The following is a 16,543-nucleotide window of genomic DNA, read 5'->3' on the forward strand; positions in this document are numbered from 1 at the left end:
GAGCCTCCCTAGCAGGTAGGAAGCAGTATTATCTTCATTTTAGGGATGAGGAGACCGAATCTTAGAATTATCCAAGTAACTGGCCTAAGCCGGTGAGTGGAAGAGCTGGGTTCATGAATGAGATCATTGTCTACTCTGTGTGGGCTGCAGGTCGGGGTGTGACTCCGATGCAGAAATGATCCAAGGAAGGAGGAAGAGAGTCCGCAAGGACACCGTGCACCCAGGGTCTGGAGCTAAACACTTAGAAATCACCCTTAATTCTTTTCTTTCCCTCTTTCCACAACTGTTGTCACCAAAATCCATCTGTTCCATCAGCAAAGTAAGTCTGAAACCTGTCTGCTTCTCTTTGTGGCCCCTATAACTGCCCTAGTCAAAGCTGCCATCATCTCCCGGGGGCTTTTGCAGAGCTTCTTAGCTGGGCCCTCGGCACAGTCCCCTGTGCCCAACAATCTCCCCTTCCTTCAGGACTCGGGGGGCCCACCTACGGTGCAGATCACACCTGCTCACCCGCCCTGCTCAGAGCCTTTTAGGGGCTTCCCAGCAAATCCCGCCTCCCTTCCCTCGCTCCAGGGGCCCTGCTCCTGGATCTTGCCTTTGCCTGGCTTTCTAACTACGTCCCCTGCAGTAACTGCTGATTCCCCCACAACCAGCACAGAGCCTGGCATAGAGGAAACAATGTGCCGATGAAATGAAGGCAAGAGTGAGTGAGCAGGTAAATGAAAAAGCTTTGCAGAGGAAGGCGTGTTTGAGATAAGCGTTACATGAAAGCAGGGTAGGGTTTCTTAGGCGGCAAAGCCCAGGAGTGTGAGGTGGCAAAGCAAGGGCTTCTACGTGTGGGCAAGGACATAGGCAAGGACATGGAGGAATGCCGGGAGCAGCCTGAGAGGCGGCATGGGCAGGACCGGTGGCAGGTCGGTTTTGCAAGCCAAGTGTGCGCTGCGAGCCCCTAGAAAGCTTTTCAACACGGATTGTCGGGGTCCACCCCAGAGACTCGGATCCTGACATCTGAGGTAGATGTCTGAGAGTTTGCCTTCCGCACGGGCTTCAAGTGGTGCTGGTGCTGCCGCTCCAGGGACCGCACTTGGAGAACAGTTGGTGAAAAGTGTGCCGAGGAATCCTCCACCTGGAGGCGAGAGCAAGACAGTCGCCGGGAGGTAACTTAAAGCAGAGCTGGCCGCAACACTGAGCCAAGAGCAGTTGGAGCTAACACCAGCCAGCAGTGAACCCACCCTCGCCCCTGCCTGTACCATCCCTCTCCAGACGAAGCCCGTGCCGACCTTGGCTTCTGGCCATCCCTCCCCATGGCGCTCAGCCTTGCTCTTCTCCTCCATTGAATTATATCCTCTGAAGGGTCTTTTGTTTCCTCCAGCAAAACTTACAAATCCTGAGTCCTACACCCTCCAGACCATCTAATCTCACATTCCAATTCTCACGGAGGTTGCTGTAACCGACAGGAGACCCAGTGTTAAGTCATGTTGCACAGAGGAAACAGTTGTCATGTGCTGAGCGGAGGAGTCGGCTCTGTTTGGCCAGAGGAAGGAGAGGAGGAGGAGAGGTCTCCCCTGCTGGCCTTCCTGGCATGCCAGGCTCTTCAAGTTCACCCTGCAGTGCAACTCTGACATTGGTCCACACTCTCTTCCGGTGAGAAAACAGGGCAGGAGCAGTTCCAGGGTTATGAGCAAGGGTGCTCGTACTCACAGCATCAACCTAGTGACTGTACATGTTCGTATTTGGTATTCGTCCTGCCTTTGCTCCTGGAGAAAGAAGATGCTCAGAGAGGTGGGGTTAATTTGCATCCGCTTCAACCATAAAAGTGAGAGGACCAGGTAGTTAATGCGCAGGTACCGCAGTTTTAAATGCAGATGGCATTTCTGCAGGCCTGACACACAGCACTCAGCCACCGACGTTCTCCAGGCCTTCAGAGTTGGGCCCACAGTCTGCTCAGCACTGCTCCCCTTACGGGGCTCAGCAAGGAAAGCTCAGGAGATGAGAGCAGAAGATGGTTTGGATTGCTTTGATTTGGCGAGCTTCCTCGTGCAGGTGGGAGAGATAGCTCTTTATCTCCGTGATGCAGCCCAAGGAGGAACCAGGAGTCCCGGCTGTCCTATTACAGGAAAAAGAGAACAATCCTCCTCCATGAGTCTCTCTCTTGATTCTGATGGGCCTTTTATTTTCCAAGGCTGGTGACCAAAATATGCATGCTGCAGAGTCACAGTGACCTGGTGGTGCGTTCTGGCTCTGCCACTCTCCGTCTGGGTGATGTGGGGCAATTTTAGACACCGTCATCTGTACACTAGGTATGCTGGTGTCAGGGTTAGAGATCATGAGCATGTTGTGAATTTATGAGTGCTGAGTATTTAGTTTCATGTCAGGCACGGTCACTGAGCTGCTGTGTAACAAGCAGCCTTCCATGAACAGAAGGCTCTGGCTTCTAACAGTGGCCAATCTCCCTGATGTAAATCCTCTCACAGTGGCCGATAGTGAGCTCCCACCATGCTATCCCTCCCGAGCGCAGACTTGGGAGGAGATGCACGGGGATGTACCATTACACAGGGTTTCCAGGGCACAGATTCAACAGAAGTCAATAACCTCCAGAGCAGGGCTGACAGTCAAAGAGAGCAAAATGGTTAAATATTTAGGACATTTCATTTTGAGTATTTATTAACTGGGTTTTCATAGAATTTATGTAATTATAAGTTCACATAATTACAACTTTCACAATGGCTGTGTTTAACCACTGGCTCCCAAAACTCCTGGAATCTTCACCAGTCTGCCCCGGCAAGCCAGGACAAGACGCCCCAGCACGTGGGCTGGGCACATCTATATGCAGTCAGGACATTCCCTCCCCTCCACAGTTTCTGTCCTCAGCCCTGGAAAGGATTTCATGAAGCTTTCCCAGGTGGAGACAAAGAGCCTCCTCCATGGCCGGCTCTCCACGCTTTACTTTTGACCTTGGCCTCCATCCAGGTCTTGGGCCTATGCTAAACCTCAGCCAAGGTCCCAGCCCTTGTCCTGCTGCCTCACAGCCCTTTCTACAGTAAAGGAGGCAGAGCTCCCCGCCCCCTCCCCTCTCCTGCAAGTTCCTAAGCCGAGGTACCTGCAGTTGAACAGTAAAGGGGTTCTCTGGCTGACTTGGGGGCTAGCAGGTTATTTTAAGATCCTTCTGTGAAGGATATGAGGAAGCAGGGCCAGCCACTGAGCTTTGGCAAGTGAGGACCTATAATTAGCCTCGGCTTGAGGCTTGAATAAGCCCCTGGTTGTTACCAAACATCAGCTAGAGCAGGAAGGCCTCCAGCTTCCCTGAGCCAAGTGCTGCACGAGCTTCCCAGGACAGACATTTGGACAGAACTACCCTCTCTACTGGACAGTGTCCAGTTTACCCCAGAAAGTGCTCCTGCCCTCAACCGCAAGTGAGAAGGAGGAGGGAGGACACAGAGCAGCCAGGCCCTCGCTGCGGCACGTCTTCAAGCCATGGGCACTTCCTACCCGACCCCTTCCCGGTTTGCTCCCTGCAGCCTCTTCTTCATCAAGAGTTTGCAATCAAGAGGGAAGTGTTACAAATTAACGCACGGGCTACTGCTGTCGCTGGGCAAAGCTAAGGCTGAAAGGAAGTACAATAGATCCAAATGCTGGCCGTGCTTATTCTGGAAGGCAAGATTTGGGGTGATTGCATTTTCAGCCATTTCTCTGCCTTTCCAGAATTGTACAACTCCAAATATGTATATCCAGCCTATGCTCTGGAGTGTTGCTTGGTTTTCACTTTTTCTGCCCGTCTGCCTAGATCCCACATTTAAAAAGCAGAAACCTGTCACAGTCAAAATTAAGCTGTACCAAGGGGAAGAATTCTAAGAATTAAAGCTTCAGGGTCCCTTATTTGTGCACACCCCTTTGTATTAGTCTTTTTTTTTTTCCTTTTTCTTAAAGGCAGTCTCCCAAATTGCATAAGCCCCAGGCCCCACAGAGGTGGCCGCCCATCCCCCTCCTCCCGCCCCCCCCCCGCCCCCCCCCCCCCCCCCCCCGCCCTCGCACCAGCCACGTTGTCTAGAGTGTTAGTAAAGCCTTCTTCTCTACAGCAGTCATGTTCCAGCCCACCGTCTAGACCTGCTGTGATTTGGTGTCCTGCACTAGAGTGAGTCATTTGCCATGGGCATCACTGTGAGAAATCGAGCAGGGTGATTGCCCTTGGCTTTGAATTTGTCATCTGAAAAATGGCCCTAAGCATCCCAGGAGTTTCGAGAACACCCCGGGGTCCCAGAGACCGCTGAAAATCTTCTAGCCACCCAATCCTAAACCTGCTCAACTGTTAACCCTGCCTCACCCTTTCCTTCCCAGGAAAGCCACTATAAAGGCTTTTGCCTACGTTTTCCCCTCATCCTTAAGCGACCAACCCTAGTACTTCCTCCTCTGGACCTGCGTGGTGGGGCTGCCCCACCCCTTGGGAACTGTAACAGCTTTTCAATGTCAGTCATCTCCTGATCTGCTGGCCTCACCACACCTAAATAAAAACAAAATCTTGGGTACATTCTGCAGGGTTTGGGGAGCTGGTTTTGAAAAACCACTTTTCACGGCTCCATGAAATTCCCAAATCATATGCACAGTGTTGATGTTCATATGTATGTTTTGAGGGTGGATGAAATTCTAGAGCCAAGTTGTACAATATATTGGCAACTGGCCACAGATGGATATTCAAATTTAAATTAAATTTAAATAAGGGCACCTGGCTGGGTCAGTGGGTTAAGCATCAGACTCTTGATTTCAGCTCAGGTCATCATCTCAGGGTTGTGAGATCAAGCCCCAAGTCAGGCTCTACGCTGAGCATGAAGCCTGCTTAATATTCTCTCTCCCTCTCCCTCTGCCCCTCCACTCCCCAGCTCATGTGCACTCTTTCCCGCCCCCCCAAAAAATCTATTAAAAATAATGATAAATTAAATTTAAATAAAATTAAATTTTCAGTTCCTCAGTCATCTTTGCCACATGTTGAGTGTTCAGTAGACATGTGTGGTCACCATGATGGATGGTAGAGACATAGAAGAGTTCTATCATCACAGAAAGTTCTATTGGGTAGCAATGAACTAGAACTTTCAGGCTGTTCATTTAAGGAGCCTGAAACTTCCCTGGGAGTTGAATGTTCAGCCTTATGACAGAGGCTATGAACAAGTCTGCCTTTGAGTAATATTTTAGCTCCAAAAATCCAACTCTAAAGGCTCTTAAAAGGCATCCAGATTTTATGTTTTCTGGCTTATCTGCTCTCCACCTTTTTGGAGAGAGACACTTGGATTCTAAAAATATTTGCTATGAGAAAGGTGCTCTAAGTTCCCCCCAGAACCTCTGTGCCCAGTGCTAGTCACAGTGGGAAGGGAGGGAAGATGGTCCAGTGACTTTGTTTCCTCTGATGTGTGTGATTTTTCTAGGTGGGCGAGGCAGTCCTGGAAAATGCCCGGCTCATGCTTCAGACAGAGAATATCCAGGCGGGTGCAGACGACTTTAAAGAGAGGTAACATTTGCCACAGAGGGGACAGTCCCTCTGCTCCTCCAGACTCCAGGAGAAGTCACGTGATGCTGTTCTGGGGTCTGCAGCATTCACTGCCTGCAGCACAGGAGGCTGGAGTGAAATCAAAGAGGTCCTGGGAGAATCCAGAGCAAAGATCTTCCAGCCCAAACCCTCCTTATAGACACAAACCAGGTCCCAAGGGCTCAGAGATGTTGCCCAATGTCTCCTAGTTCAGAGTGGAGTTCTCAAATTGTAGCATGCTTCAGGACCACTGGGAGCTCTTATAGAAAACACAAATTGCTGTGCCCCACCTTCTGAGTTTTTGATTCAGTAATCTGGGGTGGGGCCCCAAATTTACATTTCTAACAAGTTCCCCATGATGCTGATCCCGCTACCCCTAGGAACACACTTGAACAGCTGTTGGTTTTGAGCAATGTTTCTCAATTGCAGCCCTGTGTTGTAATTACTGGGCCACTTCACAAAGCCAACAGGCAAGCCATACAGACTGATTAAACCACAGTCCCTGGGGGTGGGGTCCGGGCCTCAGTATTTTTAACTCCCCAGCCTTGAAAAACACCTCTTTGAAGTGTATCCTAAAATATGGCATCTATAGCACTGATGAAGATCATTTTAAGTGATATAAGGATAAACATTTTATTTTTAATAGTTATGTATTTTTAGAGTTACCTTCTATTTATGACTCATAAAACTGTTTTTCCACTACAGCACTACAATTTGTAGTGGCAATTTAAAATTTATTGACTATAAAGAGCTTTTCAAGTTTACCGATTTAACATTTACTTTTTAAGTAGATGAATTTAAGGAACCATGTAAAGTAAATAATGAAGGAGAGAGATGCATTTAGGGCAAAATCACGATGGCACGTGAGGTTTGGGAAATGCTGTTTGTTTCTCATGGAGAAACAAAATGAAAAAGATCTTTCATTAATGAAAACAGCGATTTTGAGAATATGCTCTGAGGAAGGTGTTCTGGATGTTGGGCAATTGGATGGGTGATGGCATAGTTATTTAGGGAACATTTCCCTAAACTGGTAAAGACAAAGAAGAAAGGCATGTAGCTGGGAGTCTCTAGTGAAGACCGTGACCCATCCCACTGCCGAGCTTATCTTAGAATAAGAGGTGCACTGTGATGAAAAGGAAAATCTCTACCATCTCCTCAGACCCAGGGTTCCTTCCTTTCTCTAAAACCAAGCTTCTCCATCTGCTAAAATGACCTCCCCTAGCAGCCACTCTGGAGTCAAGAGGACTCTCAGTTATCTGGGGTTGCTGTCTCAGACAACACTGTGTTCACCAAGGTCACAGGAGCACAAAACCGTGAAGCCAACATCCATCCACCGACAGCTTACTGTACACCTAAAGATAGATGCCAATAAACATGAAGCCATTTGTACTAAATTTAAGACAGAACTTAATTAATTGTGAAGTTCAGGTAGGATCTGACGGAAATTTCTTTCGCTCCTTCATTTATTCATTATGCGTTCATGCCTTCATCCAGCCATTCAACAGAGTATCAGGGGCTGGGTCTGTTTTGTTCCCCGTTGTATTACCAGTGCCTACAACAGTGCCACACACAAGATAGATGACCACAAATCATTGTTGAAGTAGTAAATGAGTGAATGGATTCAACAAGTGTTTGAATATCTGCCAGGCCCCTGACCAAGTCCTGGGAATGAAGTGAATGGGATCTCCAGGAGCTCATGGTTTAGTGTCAAAGATGGAGGAGTGAACAGACAGTAGCATCACAGAGTGGTTGTGCCATCACTGAGGTGAGCACAGGTGAAATGGCGGCAATCTGGTCAGGGAGTGTTGACAACAGAGGTGTCACCTGATTTGGGCCCTAAACTGGTATAGGAGTTGACCAGGCCAATGAAGGAAGCATGACTTCCAGGAAGGGTGGTAATATGTGCTAAGGTAGAAGGGCATGAGAAAGAAGGTGCATCAGTGGCCACCGAGTAGCTCATTATAACCAGGGCATGTGGAGGGAAGGAAGGAGGGAAAGCTAATGAAGCTGGAAAACCAGGGAGAGACCACATCCCAGAAGACCATGTCAGCCATACCAAAGAATTCAGAGATGATCTGAGAGAAGACCCATAGAAGGGGTCTGAGCAATGGTTCATCGTGACTAGATTTAAAGGGAAATTTGTGTTGGTAGAGAGGAGAGATGGAGCAAATGAGCCAGAAGCAATGGGAGCAAACAGGCTGGACGGATGGCAGGGCAGGGCCTGTACTGGGAGCCAAGGTTGAAAAGGAAGGCAAGATCAGGTTACTAAGGGGCCAGAGGAGGACACTTAGGTCTCTCAGCAGATGGTGACCCAGTATGGTTAAGGATGGTCCCTCTGGGGGCAAAACTGTAGGTCGGTTGTAGGAAGACAGTCAGAGGCTGTTATAGGTCAAGGTTTGCCTGGGGTGGTGGCCATGAGCAGACTTGAGAGATGGGTCAAGGAAAGTAGTGGCAGGGCCGGAAATACAAAACGGGGCGCCTGGGTGGCTCGGTGGGTTAAAGCCTCTGCTTTCGACTCAGTTCATGATCCCAGGGTCCTGGGATCGAGTCCCGAATCGGGCTCTCTGCTTGGCAGGGAGCCTGCTTCCCCCTCTCTCTCTCTGCCTGTATCTCTGCCTACTTGTGATCTCTGTCTGTCAAATAAATAAATAAAATCTTAAAAAAAAAAAAGAAATACAAAACAAAGGTAAATTTTGGGTTTTGAACTTGGATAATTTAGAAGATTTGCTATTCTATTGACTAAAATAGAAAATTGTGAAAAGAAAGCTAGTCTAAAATTCAGGTATGGATAATGAGTTTGGCTTTGATCAAGCTGAGTTGAGCTAATGGTTGAGCAACCAAGCAGAAACTGCGGTATGCCACTGAAGATTTTGGGCCAGAGGGGCCTGCAGGTCAAGACAGAAAGCTCTGGGTATCACGAGCAAAGAGATTCTATTTGGAGACTTTGAAATGGAGGGTAAAGGGAAAAAAGACAACAAGAGAAAGCTAAAAGCTTAACAGCAGCCTTGGGGGATATCACAGAGATGTGTCAAATGCTTAGAGGACTTTCAAAAAATGGTCTATAGGACACCTGAGTTATCCCATAATGCTGAATGGAGCCCACCCTGGACAGAGCTAGGCTCCCTGGAGAGAGAAACAAAACAGGACTTCAGAGGCACAGGGGAGCTCTTGCAGCCTGGGTCAGCAGGGACCAAACCCAATGATACAGGTGGATTTTCATTCCAGCTAGAAGTACAGGACTTGATTCCAAAAGGACTGAATGTTAACAAAATTACAGTCCTTCATGAAGAATACATTTGGGTAGAAAATCAATCCTACATATAGAGTACATAAAAATGATTTCAAAAACCAGCTCTTTGGGGGGATTCAAATGTACAGGTCCAACTCTGAGGTAAGTCTCTAGTGGTCTGCCACAGAGTTCTGTCCTTGGTTCCTTCATTTACTATTTTTAACTATAAGGTGTATGAAAGCTGCCTTGGCATGAAAGGGCAAAATGGCAGAAGATACAAAGCCAGGAGGGCTGGTAAGGACAAGAATAGGAGTAGAGATAGAATAGAAGAATAGAGTTAGGAATCAACTCTAACCGGTCCACATCTTTCTCAAAATATGATACAGAGACTGGAATGCAAAACTCCAGATGTTGCCTGATCAGCTCAAACTCCCAGGGGACTGTCACATTGGAACAATGGACCAATGAAACTGAAAGAGTTATATATGAACTCCTACTTTGGGGGCCAAATACCAGGAATGTCCAGAAAGAACAGGGTAATTGGACTTGCAAAAAATGCTCAGCGACTCTAGTTGATAGGACACCCATTATTAGCAGCAAATATAGCTGGTCAAAATCAAATGAACAAATACGCAAGTAAAGAAAAACCCACAAAGCAAACCTTAGGGCCCATGATAAATAGAACTAGAGAGTTTAAACAAAGGAGCAGACAGTCCCCTGGGAGTCTGAGCTGATCAGGCAACATCTGGAGTTTTGCATTCCAGTCTCTGTATCATATTTTGAGAAAGATGTGGACCGGTTAGAGCATTTCTAATCATTCCCACATATATCTGAAGCCTGAAGGTGGATGCTTAGAATACAAAGATGGGAAGGTCATAGTCCCTGCCACCAATGATGAGGGATATGGAAACTAATTTATATGAAGAATGGAGGAACTAGGAATGTTTAATCTGAGGAACAAAAGGCTTGGAGGAAGGAATGAGGGGAAAAGAGAGTGATATAAGAGACTAGACTCTCAATATTTATAGGACTGCCAGAAGGAAGGGTAGAACTGACTTTAGATGCTCCAGAGAGTGGAATTCAGACTCTTACAGGAATGAAGACTTAAGCTCTTGAAGGAAGAAATTTCCATAATTAGAGCTGTCCTAAAATGGGATGGTAGTGATGATAGGTGCTGAGTTCCCTGTCACTGGAAGTAGTCAAGTCGAGGCTACAAAATCACCCATCAAAGACTGCTGTAGAGGGACGCCTGGGTGGCTTAGTTGGTTGAATGACTGACCCCTGATTTCGGCTCAGGTCATTATTTCAGAGTCCTGGGATAAAGCGCCAGGTCAGGCTCCCATGCTCCGCAGGGAGTCTGCTGGAGATTCCCTCTTCTTCTCCTTCTCTCTCTGTCCCTCCCCCTGATCCTGCACTCTGGCTTGCACTCTTTCAAGCACCCTCTTTCTCAAAATAAATAAATAAATAAAAAATTTTTAAAGAATGCTAGCAAGGGATTGTCACTGGGTAAGAGTTTGAATAGTTGAATCCTAAATTCCCTTAAAACTCTAAAATCCTAAGATGCTTTCTTCAGTGAATGATGTGAGATTTCTCTGTTCTGTGGATGGATGAAGCTAAGGTGTGAAGTGTGGCTGAGGCGTGCAGCTGGTGGAAGGCCATAGAAGGAAAGGAGTAACACTGAGGGAAATTGGCAAAGATGTCGGGCGGTTTATAAAAAGAAGGCTCTGTGCAAACCAGAGATGAAAAGAACTCAGGGGGGCAGTTTCAGATTTGTGTCGATGTGTGTGCTGTGTGTGTTATTATACAGGCTGCAAGTTTTTAAAACCCTGAATATTTCACATATAAATCCAGGCTTCCCATTGTCCTTGAAGAGGACTGGCACAGTCCTTCCCAGGCAGAGGTAATGGAAGGAGCAGAGCACCAGGTCCCCTTGCATGAAGAATGAGGGATGCTGTGGGCTTCAGTCCCTATCTCTCCCTGCTTCCCAGACCCGACCCTCGTCCCTCATCTCTATTCCCCACTTGGCCCCTAAAAGCATTTGGATTTGCAGCCAGTTTTAAAATTGCACATGGGCTCTTTGGAGACAGAAATCATGCTTTCCGTTTGGGGATTGCTAGTGTGTAGTCTGGTGCTTAGCAGATTCTCAGTAATGCAGTAATGTTTGGTAAAGGATCCTCGGGTGGGGGGGCAGGGGAAGGATGACAAATCAGAATAATGGTGACGCGCCAGATCCCCCTACCTGGATCTCAGCTCCTGGAGAAGGTTTCCCTGGAGTTCTATGCTTCCAGCGCCCCATTAGCCTGACAGCCTGTAAAGCTAGGTTATCAGAAGTTGGCTGCCTATCGCTTTCATTTTAATAAATCAACATGTAACACTTGCAGTAACAGTGCCCTCCAAGCCGTTGGAACAGTGACTTCTAACATTCATTTGTCTATCACATAATTGGCTTGTCGTTACCATCTGTAACCTGGCTATTTCCCCTTCTGGGTTGCCCACCTATGCTGATTAAGCTCCTTGATCTGCAGATATGAAAATGAGCAGCCATTTCGAAAGGCAGCGGAAGAGGAAATTAACTCGCTGTATAAAGTCATTGATGAAGCTAATTTGACAAAAATGGATCTGGAGAGTCAAATAGAAAGCCTGAAAGAAGAACTTGGCTTTCTGTCAAGGAGCTACGAAGAGGTAAGTGGGGGCCGGGGCGACACTGGCTTGGCCGCAGCCCAGAGGCACGCAGCTGTCTGGTGAGCTCGCAGTCAGTGACAGTAGCTGCTGTCGGCCTCTCCGCCTCGCTTGCCCAGGGCTGTGGGCAAAACACGAGTAAAATGCTTCCGACTCCTTGTAGTGGGTAAGGTGATGCTGGGAGTCTCCAGTTCAGATGGCTTCAGGTCCAGGCTGGAACACAAATGAAGGAGAGGCAGGTCCACAGGGGAGAGTGAGGGAGCTGTGTCAAGCCAGAGAAGGCATCCCCTAACTCAAGGCTTCGTACTCTGGGGCCTTTTTTGTTGGTTGGTTGGTTAGTTGGTTGGTTGGTTGGTTTTAACACTGCATGGAGCAAACAAAATAACTTTGATGGTAGATCCAGGCTGTGGTTTGCACACACTCGTTCATGAAATTAGGTCAGCTCATGGAGTGACAGGACTCAACGGGACAATGCGACCTCCCAATCATGATTCGGTCCAGCTGCCTGCAGAACAGCCCCAACTCTGTTCCACCTCATTCATGTCACTGTCTGAGCAGACATCGAATGTGCGTTCAGCTGAAAAAGTCAAAACCCACTTAACTGTGCTTACCTTGAGAAGATCCTTCCTTTGTCTGACCTTAGGCTCACCAGGAGCCCTAAGTCCACGTCCCCCTGCTCCTAGCTCAGTCGTTTGCCACCCTTTAGTGACCTCTAAATCTCTCCCAGCCTACTCTGACTTAGCGAAATTCAGACATTTCATCTTGCTGTTGTTGCTTCCTCTGAATTATTTTGCTATTTATGCATTTGGTATTTGCTTTAAGTGGGCCCAGGCTTGCAAACACCAGCCTAAGAAATGCCTTCTGCTTGCAAAAGACCATGGCATGCGTGCTGGCAAGAGGGTCGGGGATTTTACCAGGCTCTGGGAAGCCTCATGTTTGGCAGGAGCAGAATGAGAAGCACCAGGAGTGCGCACAGACCTGGGCTTCTGCTGGCAAAAACTCTGTGTGCTCTTCTTGTCCTCTGGAACTCATCTGGAGAGTATATTGTCTTTTGCAGGATGTGAAAGTGCTGTACAAACAGCTGGCAGGGTCTGAGCTGGAACAGATGGGTGTTGCCATCGGCACTGGTCTGGACGACATCCTCGAGACCATCAGGATCCACTGGGAGAAAGATGTCGAAAAGAACCGGGCAGAAGCAGGAGCCTTGCTCCAAGCCAAGGTGAGGCAGGACCTTTTCCCTGTGCAGAAGGAGGCCAAGCAAATGTGAAAGGCAGTCAACATAGGAAAGGAGAAATGCAACAGTTTCAATCTCATTAGACATAAGATAAATACAATTTAAAATAATAACATTTTGTTTCCCTGTCTAAAGGCATAATATGTTTAAAATGGTAATACTTTTTTTTTTAAGATTTTATTTATTTATTTGACAGACAGATCACCAGTAGGCAGAGAGGCAGGCAGAGAGAGGGAGAAGCAGGCTTCCCACCAAGCAGAGAGCCTGATGCGGGACTCGATCCCAGGACCCTGAGGTCATGACCTGAGCCGAAGGCAGAGGCTTTAACCCACTGAGCCACCCAGGCGCCCCTAAAATGGTAATATTTGATGTGATGGGGACAAGTGTGTGATGAAGTAGGTTCTTCCCTATATTACTGAGGAGAGTAAACTAGTATGACATGTTTGAGTAAGGAAATTGATGATACGCATTGAGAATCTTGAAATGCCCCTGCCTACCAGTTGAATAATCTAGAAACTGTCCTAAAGAAAGAATTGAAAATACAAAGTTTATATCTAAATGTATTCACTGAAACATTCATTATACAAATGAAAAAAATTGGGAGAAAAGCACATGAATATTTAATAGTAAGAGTAAGGCTAAGCTACCACCTTTCCAGACAATGAAATACCAGGTAATTATTAGAAATATTTATGAAGCATTTATAACAACCTGGGAAATGCTCACATAATAAGGTCAAATGGGGGAAAATAAGAGAGTACAGAAAGGTATATACCAGGAACCAATAAACTTTGTCAAGCACCAAAAAATAAATATGCGACTTCCTGGGCGTGACAGTCTACTACAACAATTCAGTCTATTACAACAATTGAAAAGACAAAAGGTAACACATGAGCATGACTGTGTTGCAATAAAACTTTATTTATAAAAACAAGAGGTAGGCTGGATTTGCCTGCAGGCTGCAGTTGGCCAACCCCTGGTAGACACAGTAGAACGCATTCAAACAAAGAAATGAGGCATCAAGCAAAAATGCAAAAGAAAACACTAAAATGAATTGGTGTTAGCAGTGGCTGTCTTTGAGGGAGGGACCTATTTGACATGTCGAGAGGTTTTTTCTTTCTTGCTTTTGAGTATAATATTTTTTCAAGTGTTCTTTAAGCAGTATGAGTTATATTCATGGAGGGAAACATCTTTTTATTAAACCTCATAAATAATGAAGGAATTAACCAGGACACAGAATGCCCAGGGTTTGTTCTTCCCTTCTCCGTCTCCCACCCCTGTGTGACGTGGGGATTCTGAGGCACAGGACCAGAAGAACAGAAGAGGAAGGAAAGTGTAGAGAAAGTATGAAAAATAAAGTAGTTAATTTTTTTTTGAGAGAAGGCATGTGGGCAGCTTCTATGCTCTGGGTTACTGTTCGGTGGGTCTCAAGCCCATCTGCACAGCAGAATTATTCCCGAACATTGTCAAGAATGCTTATGCCCAGGCCAAAACTCTCTGGATGATTCTAATATACAGCCAGGTTTGAGAGCCACCAGAGTTTATAAAAGCTACCAGAAAAAACCCCAAGGAAGACCTTTTCTGTTCTTTGTTCTCCCATGTCCCTTCAGCCCCCTGCCCCCGCTCAGTATCAACAGGAACCTTCCCGCATGGTCTTCACCAATTCTGGATCCCCCAATGTTCTCCAGCCTCAAAAACATCTTTACTCCCCGTTTCACTACCCAGATCCCTTTTCAACAACCCCTTTTCTTTCTGACCTTAATTCTTTGGGCCAGGTCTCTACAAATTCTTGCTATGGCAAATAGTGCCTACCAACTGCACAACAAGCTGTCTCCCACCCCAACCAGGTGAGAGGGGGAACCACACAAAGGGAAAAATGAAACCAAACCATAGATTTGATGTGGGTCCATTGCTTCTTTTTTAGGAGACTCATGAATATTCATAATTCATGACCTGAGACACCACAGCATCCCTTTTCCTCACTTCAGAGGTGAGGATCCAGATCGAGGGAGGGCAGCTGATGTCCTGAAGTCACATAGCTGGCTGGCAGCACTGTCGCTCAGCCCTCCTGGCTCTCGGGTCAGGCACCTTTTCCCCACATTGGGTAGTCATTCCTCCTCCGTTCTGTTTCCAAAGTGGCCCAGCAGTTTGCAGCCTTGCTTTTGTCTCAACACTTCTGGGGCATACCCCACATTGCAGTGATTATTTCTTTGGGGAAGCGGGCGGTGGGGGGACATTATAAATAACAGAAAAAAATCTACGTAGTGTGAAAAAGAAAAAAATCCTGGCCATTATTACTCACCCTGCACCCTCTTGAGAATCATCACCAGCCCAACAGTAATTCAAATATTAATTCTGAACAGATTCATTAGTGTTTTTTTAATAGAGTAATCTGAAAGCTATATCTCAGAGAAAACAGACAGTACTTGTTTTCATTTGACTAATGCTGCTGGGGCCTCTTACAGAAAGACAGAGCTCAGAAAATATTTGCAGATGAGTGAATTCCTCTGATCATCAACAGAGATCAGAACTGACAGCCAGAAGTCCTCCAATAAATAGTTTTGTCAGTTGCTGTCATGCCCTTAGGGGCTGACATTTGCCCATCCTGAACACCTCTTGTCTGTTTCTTGGCAGCGAAGCATTAATGTAAAATGGTTTAGCACACACTCCTTTCAAACCTTTTGCAGAGAGCATACAGACATGTATTTAATTACCTTTCAGGTTGCGGAGGCTGAAAATTAATTGACATGATTAATTTATGACTTTGTTTAGGTTTCCCCAGAAACTGACCTTGTCTGAGACAAATATTAAAGAGGAAATGGTTTATCTGGAAGTTGGGGGAGGGAGTGAACCAAAATACCAGTAGGGAAGAAGCAGAGAAGGGAACCAACAAAGAACTCATTATCCAACCAGCACCCACTGGGGGAGACCGGACTCTGCACCCACAGGGTTTCTGGATAACAGTACAGAATTGAAGAGGGGAAAGGCGAGGAAGCTGGGGTAGTAATACCATCCCCATCAGACATCTGCGGTCTGCTAGCAGTGTGACCTTTCAAAGACTTCAGAGAAGGTTCTCCCAGCCAAAGAAGGGTAAAATCTGGCTGTGGAAGAGAAGGGTAGGGAGAACCACATGTTCTGGAATAAAGGTTCCTGAGGGATAAAGGTGGATGCCATCAGCGTCTGCTCCCAAGCTATCTGCTAACTCTTCTTATTTTTAAGTCATTAAAAGCTTATAAAGAGGTTTGGGCTAGATTCTCTCCAGCCTCGGTCATGGATGTCAGGAACTTTGGTGGTCCAGCTTTCAGAGCTTCTCAAGTTCTGTAACTCCATGTTTGAAGGAGGGTCAGTTTGGTCCAGAGAATTTCTGGAGGGTCTTCCAAGTCGGCTCTCCCTTGTCTGGCTTGTTGTGGTTACCAAGCCCTGGGTATCTGGGGATGCTTGGGGAACCACAGACAACATGCCATCCCACCCTCCAGACCTCCTGGCTACCCATGGAATACATTCCCCACAGACCCTAAACAGGCCGCCTGGGGGAATATGGAAGAACCTCTATCATTCAGCTTTTTCTTAGCATGCCTATGTTAAGATGCTTCCATTCTGTAGCAGGCAACTTGCGTTCTTAATCTCCTCCCTGGGATCTTCCTCCCAGGGAAGGGCTCTACACCGTCACTCCTGGAAGCCTCATCTCTGTCCCTTACTCACTGCATTGGGAGGGAGTATACAATAACCAAAGGCTTATTCAATTGCCAGCATCAGCTGGTGTGGTGGGGTAGGAAGTGCCAACAAAAGAGAACTCAGCTTCCTTTCAATAGCCCCAGGGGCCAGGAACCTCACAGCAAATGCGTTCATCCTATCTCTTCCGACAGTGGTCTGCGCTTGCCTCGGACCT

At 46.9% G+C, this 16,543-nt stretch overlaps 1 protein-coding gene across 2 annotated transcripts in view; it reads left to right on the forward strand.

The window, feature by feature from the left end:
* Positions 1–16,543, forward strand: part of BFSP2 (beaded filament structural protein 2) — a 62,720-nt gene that overhangs the window by 26,222 nt on the left and 19,955 nt on the right. For both annotated transcript variants that reach the window (XM_032333388.1, XM_032333393.1), the window contains exons 2-4: positions 5,412–5,494; positions 11,267–11,423; positions 12,478–12,639. In XM_032333388.1, coding sequence (XP_032189279.1) covers positions 5,412–5,494; positions 11,267–11,423; positions 12,478–12,639 — 402 coding nt within the window. The remainder of the gene's footprint in view (positions 1–5,411; positions 5,495–11,266; positions 11,424–12,477; positions 12,640–16,543) is intronic.

This window comes from Mustela erminea, chromosome 1 (genome assembly GCF_009829155.1).
Source record: "Mustela erminea isolate mMusErm1 chromosome 1, mMusErm1.Pri, whole genome shotgun sequence".
NCBI classification, from domain to species: Eukaryota; Metazoa; Chordata; class Mammalia; order Carnivora; family Mustelidae; genus Mustela; species Mustela erminea.